The sequence below is a fragment of the Furipterus horrens genome, unplaced genomic scaffold, assembly GCF_987537825.1.
Source record: "Furipterus horrens unplaced genomic scaffold, mFurHor1.1.pri manual_scaffold_1, whole genome shotgun sequence".
Lineage (NCBI taxonomy): Eukaryota > Metazoa > Chordata > Mammalia > Chiroptera > Furipteridae > Furipterus > Furipterus horrens.
Window position 1 is genome coordinate 202,112,835 of NW_028327171.1, and position 12,812 is coordinate 202,125,646.

Here is a 12,812-nt window from a genome sequence, read left to right on the forward strand (position 1 = left end):
AGTCCCCCTACCCTCTTACAATCTCAACCTCTCCCTCTCTTTCTCCCTCCCCACCCCTCTTTGTCTCTAACACACATACACACATATGCAGGCATGCACATGTATGAATGGACATGTAGATCACTAGCCACTGTTCCTGAATCTACAAACTCAAATCAAGCTCCCAAGCTCGTAGCAGGTCACCACCGGGACTGTTTAGAAGTGCTCCTGTCTCTAGACAGGTGCTGCCTCCCAAATTCTCCCACGTCTAGCTCTGCCCTAATTAGGGGCAGCACTCCCCTGGCATCCCAGAAGCCTCAGACTGTGCTGAGTCACTGACACCAAGGGGATGGTATAAATAAGAAAGTGAGCAAGGACCCTTCCTGGTGCTGGTGGCTGGGAGCGCCGGCCGAGGGACCTGGCCTGCTCACCTCTGCAGCGCGGCCCCCTCCGCTGGGCTCTGCCCCTCCCTCTAACTGCCCTCATTCCTTCCACCTTCTTCCTCATTCAAGTTACAAGTCGGGTTTCTTTGGGGCGTAGTAAAGGTAGTTTCTATCACTAAATATATCATAACATTAATAATGTATCAAAATCTTGGTCAAGATGAAAATAAATGAGGGTGTGCGTTCATTCAGCAGGATCTGGCAGACCCAGCCTGGTTCCCAGAATCTGGGTTCCGTGCTCTGGCACGCAGGTCCCTGCTCCTTATATCCTGCGCCACCACCCAATCAAGGCAGCCACCACTCTGCTAAAGAGAGCAGAACAAAAAAACAAAAGCCTAAAACAAACCACTGGAGAAGCCGCTTGGGAACCTCTGGAGGCTGTGGAGGACTCAGGGGCCTGTGGAAAGAGATTCCAGCGCAAAGGCCCTGAGGTCTGGGCACAGAAGCCTGGGAAGACAGAAGGAGGGGAGGAAGGGAGCATTGAATCAGGAGCTTCCCTTTCTCTCCCTCCCCTACATAATGTTCACTAAAAGGAACTGAAGAAAGCGACAGTGGCTGTTTTGCCCCTGGCCACCATCTGATGATGATAAATATTTTATTAACCTCAGGCACTTGAGAGGTGGCTCTGAAGTTACATTAGAAGCAGAAGCTGCTTTTACTCCCAAAAGGGTAGGATGAGACACGGCTCAGGTTCCACCCCCAATCCCATCTGGGGGCACAAGACCAGACAGATCGCAGGGGAGTCTTGTGTTTCAATAGGGTCCAGAGTTAAAGGGAGACTCCAGGCTTAGAAACACTGGGCTCCCTGCCTGGGAGCTTCAGTGCAAAGTCCCACAAGGGACCACAGTGTCTTACAAGAGTTGCCTGTGAGTCCACAGTCCACGAACAAGTACTGTGAGTAAAAGTTTGAGAAAGACCCACAAAATGCCCTGCACACAGGGCTGGCTGCTGATGCCCGCAGGCCTGGCGACTTTACCACTGTCCCCCCAAGACAGCCTGGTGTCAGCAATCACCAGTTTACAACTGAAGTTCTGAACCCGTGAAGAGATAACATTTCCAGTTAACAGCAACCAAAGCAAAAATCTGAGCTCGAAAGGCTGTGGGGTGCCACCTGCTCACTACATAAGGCCTCTTAAGTGTGATTCCCCACGGGGAACTGGCCTGCCTCCTGGGCCCCTGGCTTCCAGACCTTTCCCTTCCTCCTTCTATGGCAACCTCCTGGTGGCTGAGCAGGCAAATAATCTAAGACCCTCACTCTCTGCTTCTTTCCCTCTCTCCCTCCCTGCCTGTCTCCGTTCCTTCCCTCCTTCCTTGCTTCCAAGACGGATACCCTAGCTCCCCTCAGTTACGTAGTTAATCCAATGTTTAAACATTATTTAACGCCAAGTTTAAACGTTGTTCCATAGGTTCTTGGAGCTTTCTCGGGATTCAGGCACCTGGCCCGTGACTTCCTTCAGCACGAGAGGTATGACCTACCTCAGTGTGCAGCAAGGAAGACACCGGAACCCCTTTTCTGGCCCCGCGCCTCGATGTGCACCTGCCCTCCACGGCTGAGGCAGAGCCCTGTCTGACTGTCTCTCATACACTGCATTAAGCGCTTTAAGGCTTAAAGGTGGTCCAGACAAAAACCCTGTGAAGTAGGCAGGGGAAGCATTCTTTTTTTATTTCTTCTGCTGGGGCTAACGAAGATGAGACTTGGTCCTAGGTCCCTTCTCTGCTCACAGTCACTCCTGGTCATTTCATCCAATCTCATGGTTTTAAATGCCGTTTTTATGAGGAAGAATCCTAAATTTGTTCCTGTATCCCCACTCAGATCTCTCTGTCAGATCCCAGAGTCCTGTGTCTACCCTGCCTCCTTCCCATGTCATTTTGAATGTCTAACAGACAACTCAAGTTCAACACAATCAAAGCCAAGCACCTAAACTTGCCACCAAACTTCTCACCAGCCGTCTTCCCACTCAGAGGACAGAGCCCCATCCTTCAGATTGCTCAGGCCTAAACCCTTCAAGTCATCCTTGGCACTCTCAACCCCCACACCTAATCCACAGAAAATCCTATTGACAATACATTTCAAAATATCTACCTCTGCCACCACCACCAGAGCCAGGGCATCTGTGTCTTGCATAAGAATTCTTTCAAGAGTTGTTTTTTTTTTTCCCACTGATTTACCTCTTTCTACCATTGCTTCCACCAATTCTAATCTCAATACAACAGCCAAAATGATTCTTTTAATATGTAAATCATACTATATCAGTCCTCCTTCAAAACCCTCCAGGGTTCCTGTTTGACTTAAGAGTTTAAGCCGAAGTCCTATTGTAGTCTCTAAGGCCCCACAGGGTGCCCCAGCCACTCTGGCCTCTGCTGTTCCCTGCACTCACCAGTCACAGACCCACGTCAGGCCCTGGCCCTGGCTGATTCTTCTACCTGTGATGTGCTCCCTGCAGACATCCACATGCCTTGCTCCCTCCCCACCTTCAAATTCTTGTTTAAGCATCGTCTCCTGGGTAAGGCCTACCCTAATCATCTGTGTAAAATGACAAGCATGCTCCCCTGCTTCTGTTCTGTCTTTTCTTTTTCCTACACACGTATGTATCTTCTAATTTACTTATTATGGTTCCTGTTTGGGGGCCTCCCCTCACTAGGGTAAAAAAGCCCCATGAGGGCAGGATCCGTATCTATTCTGCTCGAGTGCTTAGAGCGGGACCTGGCACTTAGTAGATTCTGGATGGATATTTACTGAATGACAGAACTGTTGCTTCCCCAGTTCAAAGAGCTCTAAACGGTAGAGATGAGGCTGGAATCCCTGTCTCCAGACTCAAACAAATTCTTCACACAGGGCTAGCTAGCTCTTAGTCTTGTGGCAGGAGGCAGACATCAAGCACATACCTTATGTCAGGTCGTAATCAGGGCTCTGAAGGAATACATGGTGAAAAAAGGCCCGAGGGAAGGGAGTGAAGGGACTAGGTTACTGTTTTTAAAGAGGGTGGTCAGGGAAGAACCTTCCGATGAAATGGCTTTGAACAGAGACCAGAATAAATAAAACAAGGGAGTTACCCATACATGTATGTAAGCCAAGAAAGAACATTCCAGGCAAGGTGGGCAAGAAGTGCAAAGGCCCTGAGACAGGTGTATGGCTTGGTGTATCGGAGGCCCCAGGAGGAGGCCAGGATGGCTGAAAGATGAACAAGTTCACTTTATGTGCTGACTTTAAAATCAAAACCAAATGGAATAGCCCCGAACTGGAAACCACCCAAAAGTCCACCAAGAGCAGGAGTGAACAAAAGGAAATGTGCTATGAGCAATGAGAACCACAAACTAAGCTCCACACAGCAACTTGGATGGATCTCACAGAGAACACACACAGTTTGATCCCATTTATGTAGAGTTTTAAATCAGGAAGAACTAAAGTACATATTTAAGGTGCATACATGGGTGGTAAAGTGATAAAGAAAAACAAGAAAATGACTGTCACAAGGGTCTATTCATTAGGGTGGGGAATACGGGGCTGGCAACAGCTATCTCTTGCCATGGGTGATGATACAGTATTCACTTTACAGTTGTTCTTTATACTGTACATTTTTTTTGCATGTTTTCAGTCTCTGATATCACAGGTACCAACACAAATTTTTTAAAGTTAAAGGAAAAAAAAAAATAAGTGAGAAGCAATCCAAGAAACTCTTATCACATGTCGGGCAGTACAGGGGTTCATTAAATACTATCTCACCAATTACTTCCTTAAAAAGCACAAAAGAAAAATGTGCACAGTATATAATTGGCACAAAACAAATATTTATTTACGAGACTAAAAAGGACTTCAGCCGCTAACAGAATAAACTATTTCATATAACATTTACTCAGAATTTACTTTTTAAAACAAAGGTGTAGGGATAAGAGCATCTGAAGATATCTACAGAATAAAAAGTTTCAGGAAACCTAGATCACATGATGTGTAAGACAAGGAAATTTCATCTTCTTGGGAATTTCCAACCTTACTAAGGCTGACTAATGCCAATTCACGAAAGGGGGAAAGGGACATTGTAGGCTGCCTGGAAAAGAAACCTTTAAAAGTCGTCCTTGTATGCATTTTGAGTGGCTGACATCTTGGTGAAAGCGCTTATCTCAGATTCATTAGAACTGAGGCCCTGTTCTGAGAACAGCAGCCATGACCCTCCCCTCTCTCCTCTGTCCTTCAAGAAAGTACAAGGACAAGCCTTGGAATGGACTCTTTGAGAAGGAGCCAGGAGCGTCGTCCTGCAGCAGGAATCCTCGGGGCCTCTGCTGTCCCCTCCGAGGAGTCACCGGCTGGCCCAGGGCTGCAGGCTTTGTAAATAGCAGGTTTTGCGGGAGGCCATGGTGACTGGCGTCATTCTGGGGAAAAAGAGTCAGGCCATCTGAGCCCTGGTCTGAGCAATCTCACTGACACAAACATAGTAGCCAACATTTTTTTAAAGCCCTTCCAAGGGCAGAAGACAATTTGATCTGCTCAGAGGTCGTGTGAGTCCACACTGCAAAACAAAAAACTCTACACATGTAAAAGATTATTGTCCTCCTAGGCTTGGTGGTGATGTTCTTTTAGGTGTCTTAAACCTACCACCTTTCTTTCCCCCTGGCACTTGGTTTTACTGGCCATCGTACAGAAATGTGGGGCCAGTGTTTCTCAAGCCCCGCTGTCACAATTCAGGACAAGTCTCACACTTCAAACACAGTTTCTAGCACAACCACACAAACAGCTAGTTACGTGCCTCCCTGCATAGGAGGAGGCTGCTGCTCTTTCTATGGGTCTGGAATATAATAGGGTTTGAACCCTAGTTCGGCCATCTGAGAAGCTATTGAAGTTTTTGTGCCTCAGTTTCTTCATCTGTCAAGAGGAGATAGAGATATAATTACTGTCTGCCCTCATTATTTATTCCCAGGTGTTACAGCTGCAAGTTTGCCCACTCACTAGAATTTCTCTGTAATCCCAGAATCAATACTCTCCATGCTCTCACGGTGCCTGAGGTCCAAGTTCCCTGCTGAGGGCCAACAAGGTTCTGCTTTCTTTTCTTTTTTTATTTTTTTAAGGTTTTTTTTTTTTTTATTAATTATTTGTTTGTTTATTTATTTATTTTTAGAGAGAGGGGAAAGGAGAAAGAGAGGGAGAGAAACATCACTGTGTGGTTGCCTCTCACTCGCACCCCCAACTGGGGACCTGGCATGCAACCTAGTCATGTGCCCTGACTGGGAATCGAACCAAAGGCTCTGCTTTCTTGTTTCAGCTTTCATACCCTAAACACGTGTCCTTTGGGTGTTCTATTTAGTGCTACATTTATTTATTTGTTTTTTGTATTCTTGTGCTTTTTGTTGGTGATTTCACTGTTTAGAAAAGGTCCAAACATAGTGCTGAAGTGGTAAAATATGTGTTAGAAAAGTTTCATTCAGGCCCGAGTTACAGTACTGTTGGCAACAAATTCAGTGTTAATCAATCAACAATATATATTAAGTGTCTTTAAGCAGAAACACATGTAAAACACGGTATATATTGATCAGTTGACGAATCGGCTGGCAGGAATCTAACCCTGGATTTTCCCATTAAAGCAATGGTTCGATACTCTCTAATTCAGTATTTGCGGTGATTAGGAGAACATAACTACTCTGAATAATGAGAATCGACTGTACCTCAGAGAGTTATGGCGAGGGTTTCATTAACAGATATAAAGCACTTAGCATAGTGCCTAGTATAAGCACTAAGTACAACCTACAAAGGCTCAGGGGAGATGGGACAGAGAAGGCGTATGTCACAACTTCAGTCTGTCACCCTCTTCTGCATGCTGGATGCAGTACGACCCACACCGAACCATTTCTTTATGGTGAGGGCTATTATTCAATTCTAGTGCCCACACTCATAGGTCCCGATCAATTCCTTCTCAGAACCTGTTTGTGGGCATGTAACAACCATCAAAAATAAACCGAGGGTTTATTTTCTTTTCCCCTAATGAGACTTTCAGGCACCGGAAAAAAATAAAAGTGACATTCTGTTCTCCCTTCGCTGCCCACAGATATGTGCGAAAACTCTGATATCAGTAACAGAAGCTGCCAGTGGGCACCAAGAAGAGGAGGGAGAAACAGATTGGGAAGCTCATTCTATGATTCACTTAGTTGGCTTAAGAGAGAGCCACAAATAAAAACTCAGTCCTGGTTATTACTTCTCTCCCTTTCTTCTTTTGCTTTTGAACAACTGGACAGTGGTAGTGCTTATCAGTTATATACAGCCAATAAAAATTAGAGAGTAAGAATTATACATCCCTGAAAAAGTTCAAAAGAACCATTGTGAAAGATGCTTTAGTGTGCAACATTTACAAGGTACTTTTTTCATATTCCATTTTAGACTCTTTCAGGCCTGGCAAGTGTATTGGATGTCACATGGCAGTAGACTACGAGTCCAGGGGACTTGTGCATCTCTCTGTTTAAAGGTGACTGACTCCTAAATCATATAATTTTCAGGGCCACGACTCATGCTCAGGTGGATTTGTATATGGCAATAGCATGCTTTTATCACTAATGGAAGAAGCCATGCTCTAAAAGTAAAATAAAAACAAATGCTTTGAGCTCAAACATTTTCCCAAAAGTACCCTGTAGTAGGTTGGATAGTGTCCCCTAAAAACTTTTAGGTATATGATCAAAAGAATCAAAAACATATTCACAGCAGCATTATTTATAAGAGCCAGAAAGTGGAAACCACCCAAATGTCCATCAACTGATGAATGGATAAAATGTAATATATACAAACAAGAAATCTTATTTGAATATAAAAAGAAATGAAGTACCGACACACACTACATGACAGAACTTCAGAACATCACGCTAAGTGAAAGAAGCCAAATGCATGAAGGCCACATACTATATGATTCCATTTAGACATAATGTCCAGAACAGGCAAATTGATAAAGACAGAAACTAGATTAGTGGTTGTCTGGGGAGTGGAGGAGCAAGGAGGGGACGTCAGTAAGTGACTGCTCAGGGATATGGTTTCTTTTTGGAGTAATAAAAATGTTCTGAATTAGATAGTAGTAACGACTGCACAACTTTGTTAATATACTAAAACCACTTAACTTCACACTTGAAAAAAATAAAAAATAATCAAAAAAAAATTGAAATTAGACCTTCTGATGATTTGGATAGGAAAGAACAAGAAGGTATTCATGTACACACATGTATCACTACTTCACATGTCCATCAATAAGCTACTCTTCCCAAATAGTTATACTGCAATGATGCCAGAATGGCACTAAGCCACAAACGACGAGTCCACTCATATTCACATGCTCAGCACAATAACAATAACAATAATAATTAATAATAACTAAAATTTATTGAGTGTTTACTATGTGTCACTCTACTAAGCACTTTACATGGATTAGCTCATTTTATTTCTCACTGCAACCCTTTGAGGTATATACTATTATCATGCCCTTTATACAGATGAGCAAATTAAGGCACAAATAAATTTCACAATTTGTGTCGGGTCACCCAGTCCGGCCGGATGTAATCCCACGTCATATGACTCAGGAGCACTGTGCTATTCTGCCCTAACTGACTTTGTCTTTTAAAATCACTTACAAAGTTCACTGATTTCCACCATAAATCAAGGCAGGAAAAGGTGGAAATTTTAAAACAACCAAAACTATTAACTTAAACAGCAATCCCAGACAGAAAATTAGAAAAGACCCAAGATTCTGAGGGTGAGACCAAGCTGAGGGCTGCATTTCACATTCCCAAGTTGAGTGTGCAATCCAAGTATGAAATTCTAGATTTTACACACTGCATTTAAAACTAGCCCTGGCTGGTGTGGCTCATTGGATTGAGTTCCAGCCTGCGAACCAAAGGGTTGCTGGTTTGATTCCCAGTCAGGGCACATACCTGGGTTGTCAACCAGGTCCTCCATTGGGGGCACGTGTGAGAGGCAACCACACATTGATGTTTCTCTCCCTGGTTTCCTCCCTTCCTTTCCCTCTCTCTAAAAATAAATTTAAAAAATATTTTTAAAAATAAAAATAAATAAAACTAGAGGTAGATTACTGGGCTTCTCCGTGTCCACAATAGTCTAATAATCTAAGTGAGTGCCCCATCACGAATGTAAACAAAAACATTGTGTATTATGTGTATGACTGTGTATGTTTAAAACATGACTTATGTTTACATACATGGGTGCTCACTAAACCGTGAGGAGCAGATGGTTAAGTTCCAAGTCCTAAATCACAGGAGAGAGATGAATAACGGCAAAGTAATCAGAAAGGACTGCTTGAGGGGGCTTGGGAACTAGCATTTAGTTAAGGGCAGGAAGGACAAAGGTCACTACTTGAGGCAAGTTTGGAGAGAACTAAAATGCTGGATTGTTTCTAGAGTAGCAAGGATACCTGTCTGATTAAATCAAGGAGTGTACAATGTTTAATGTCCTGGAAATAAGTGTGGACAGGCAGGAAGGGATTATGTAAAATACCAAAAGTCAAGGGGAATGTTTGAACTTGAAGTAAAAAAAGGTAAATCGTGCTTTTTAAAAAAGTTGTGAAAGCTTTATCGTATCTTAAGAAACACTGGCTTCAATATTTGCTTACCCAATCCTGGAGTTCCACCTTATATACTTTATCCTAATTTCATTTTAAACATTCTGTTTCTTTCATATCTACGCCCAAGACACGACCTAGTGGAACCTTCATTTCAGCAGAGTTAAAATAAGATTACTTAAAATAGCAGCCAGAACAAAACTGTGTTGTAAGGTCCCTTGACAAAGCCACTTAACGTGCATTAAATTTTTTTCACATGTAATAGCTTAACCTGTAATGAATCAACATTCTACCGATAAAATACAAATTTTTAAATGTAAAAAATATTTCCTTGTGTTCAGTCACTGAAATGGTCTTCTTTTGTTAATAAAATTGAATGAGAAATATCCAACTTTCTTCCTGGGTGAAATAGACTCACAATTGACTATTGCACTGAAATATAGCCATCAAATATATAGTAAGTGGCAGTTGTATTTAATCGGACCCCTATGCGAACTTCTCCCCATGCTTCCCTGCCTGGCAACTGCACCCGAATTCTTGGCACTTCCTACAGGTATCCACCTTGGTCTCAAGTGCCTCTGAGGATTTGAGCTTTTGGGCAAAAAAACCTTACCCAAGGAACAAACCCAAGGAACAGGACATCCAGAAAGGAGGAATCAACGCGCTTAGATTGTGCCTCGGTGTAACCTTAAAGCAAGCCCAAATCCCTAACTCTGACAAACACGGCGGTACCCCACTCCACGACAGCGGGCTGCAGTCAGGTAACCGCGGATCCCGGCCAGGGCGCGCACTCACCTGACCAGGGGCTCCTTCTCGGGCCCCGCGGACTCCTCCAGGCACTGGCACGGGCAGCAGCAGCACACGGTCCTCAGCCAGTCCCTCAGCCCCATGGAGAGCGAGCTGTCCCGCCGGCGCCGGCGGACTCGGAGAAAGCCGCGGGGCCAAGCGACCGCGGCGGGGGCGCGGCCACGGGGCCGGCATCCAGGTGCTGGGTTAGTTGCGGCCCGGGCGTCGCAGGCCGGCCCGTGCGCATCACGCCGCGGCCGGGGACGCGGGCGAGGCCAGAGGCGGCTCCACGGCCCAGACTCTGCAGGGCCGTGCGCTTTCCTCCACTTGGGTTCTGTTTGGGGTGTGTGTTTTGTTGAAGCTTTTTTTTCTCTTTTAATTCCCCAGGCGCTAATTGGAGCGCATGCGTCCCCGAGACGCTCCGCTGCTGCCCTCTAAGGAGGAAGCGGGGACTCCAGCCAGATGGCAAAATCTTAGGACACCAACGCTGACCCGGGCTGGGGAAGCACTCGGGTCACACAGCGCGCGGTTGGGCCGAAGCTATTAATACATTTTATTGGCTTTACTCCCTGGGGAAATAAAAGGCCCTCCTTCCCACCCCCAAGCCTTGAAAGCAGAGTTTAGGGCATTTTTAACAAGCCAGCCCCACATAAAGTTAGCAATGAGTGTGGATTGGCGCATTGTAGAGGTGGAATTTTTTTTTTTAAGTATTCACAATGATTTTTTAAAAAATTGTTTTCAAGCCTCCCGGTTCTTGAATAACCCCCTCAAGGAAGGCAACCACTATCGTTAGTTTCTTGCGATGTTCCGGAGCTACTTATGTATTTACTTATGTACAAACTAGTCCTTTTTTACCTCATCAGTGGCATTCTCCACATGTTTCTGCCCCTGGCTGCTTTCACTCAGTATATCATGTAGACTGTTCCATAGCAATTCTATACATATAATTCTATACATATATATTCTTCCTCTATTTTAACAATTGCATATTATGTAGTCACATGGATGCCAATATGTTATTTAACCAGGTCCCTGTGGATGGACATTTAAGTAAATTCCAGACTTTTGTTATTAAAATAATGCTGCCATAAACACCCTCGAATTATGTGTTTGGACATGTGTTTGAATTAAATATTTGGCAGTTGAATTGCTGGGTAAGATGCCTCTTTAAATGTTTTATGGTTCTTGCCAAATCGTTCTCCAAAGAGGTAATTCCAGTTTATACTCTGACCAGCAACATCTGAAAGTTTCTGTTTTGCTATACCCCCATCAATACAATTTTCATCTTTGCCCATCTGTATCATTCAACAAATAATTATTGAGCATCTGTTATGCGCCAGGCATATTCTAGGCTCTGAGGTATAGCAGTGAACAAAAGAAACAATATTTGCTCCTACTCTCCTGTAACAAAGAGTCTTGTAGAGAAGTTAAAACAAGCACTTAATTGTGTTAGAAAGCAGTACATACTGTGGAGAAAAATATGGCAGAGAAGGGGATAAGAAGTGCCTGGGAAGGGTGTGTGTGTGTACTGGAAGGAGGTGTGGTGCCTGTAGTTTAAAACAGGATGGTCCAGGGAAGCCGTCCTGTTAGGGTGACATTTAAGCAAAGACTTGAAGGAGATGAGCAAGGTAGCCCTGATACCAGAGGGAAGAACATATCAGGGAGCATGAGGACCACGTGCAAAACCCCAAAGGATAGAGAATAAATTATAGCATGCCTGAGAAACAGCCTAGATTTCACGGACCCTAGAGGCATGTGGGCCAGAAGGAAGAGAAACGGGAAATGATGGAATGTGGGACCTTGTAGGACTTTGTGAGGACTCCATAAGGATTTTGCTCCATGTGAGTGAGGGACACTTGGGAGGTTTTTGACTAAAGGCTGTGTGTGATATGGCCTACCTGAATAGCAATAGAATCCATTGGCTGTTGTCTTGAGAAGAATCTGAGAGATGCAAATGGAAGTCATTGTAATGATCTTTGTGACAAATGAACCAGGGAAGTAGCAGTAGAGGTGATAAGAAATGGTTGGACTCTGGATGGAATTTGAAGCTAGAGTCAAGAAGATTTGCTAAAAGGTTGGAAGTAGGGTGTAAAAAAAGAAAAAAGAGAAGGGGGACTCCCAACTTTTGGGTTTAGAAACTGTGAAGGTTAAATGGCCAATGACTGAGACAGAGAGAGTATGGGAAGGGCAGGTTTGGAGGGGTGACGAGGAAGAGCAAGGGTTTATTTCCAGAAGTGTGAATTCTCATGGGTGGTGTATTAATATTTAAAGTGTGTCACTATGCATAAGTTTGTCCTGCCCTGGCTACATTAAGAGGCAGAAGGAACAGATCAAGTGCGTGTTCATTGAGAGGCTGGCTACTGAGGATTACAGAAGAATAAAAGAAGGCCCCTAAGGACTCTGACTTAGTTGGGGAGATATGGACATGGCAGAGTTCCAGCTGTCACCAGCTTGCACAGGGCTGTGATAGCAAGCTCAACACCATGTCGATTATCACTAGCAACTTTACCAGGATGGAGGCTGTGTTGTTCTAAACAGCAAACTTCCCACTGGCTGGAAAAATCCACTTGGTATAATGCACTGTGTTCTGAAATTGGATTTTGGATTTGAGTCATTCCACCGAGGATCAGAGTGGCTGCCAAAATGTGAACTCAGCCAGCAAGAAGATAAAATTTAGGATCTGACAGACACAATTAACTATTGGAGTTAGATTTGTTGAAAATAGAGGAACTAGAGAAGGCCTTCAGCTTCCAGAAAATATAGGTGCTCTGCCCCTTTACTAACTTTGATCTTAGACAAGTCACTTAATTTTTCTGAACCTCAGTGTTCTACTCCGCAAAATGGAGATGATCAGTCTGGCCCTACGTACTGGACACAATTATTAACTCAAATGAGATCATTTGAAAACCATAAAGCAGTGTAGAAATACCACAATTCAGCTCTATTGATTAACTCTAAATAATATAAGCCTGTTGGGCTAATGCCAGTTTCAATATTACCTGGCCTACATGTGACTATATTTATTTTCATATTGATACTTCTGCAATATCTGGGCATCTTTTAT

The 12,812-nt window shown here is 44.0% G+C and overlaps 1 protein-coding gene across 1 annotated transcript in view; it reads right to left on the reverse strand.

The window, feature by feature from the left end:
- Positions 1-10,117, reverse strand: part of MREG (melanoregulin) — a 52,317-nt gene extending 42,200 nt beyond the window's left edge. Inside the window, exon 1 of the mRNA XM_090283479.1 lies at positions 9,758-10,117. Coding sequence (XP_090139605.1) covers positions 9,758-9,852 — 95 coding nt within the window. The 5' untranslated portion in view covers positions 9,853-10,117. The remainder of the gene's footprint in view (positions 1-9,757) is intronic.
- Between the last annotated feature and the right edge of the window lie 2,695 nt (positions 10,118-12,812).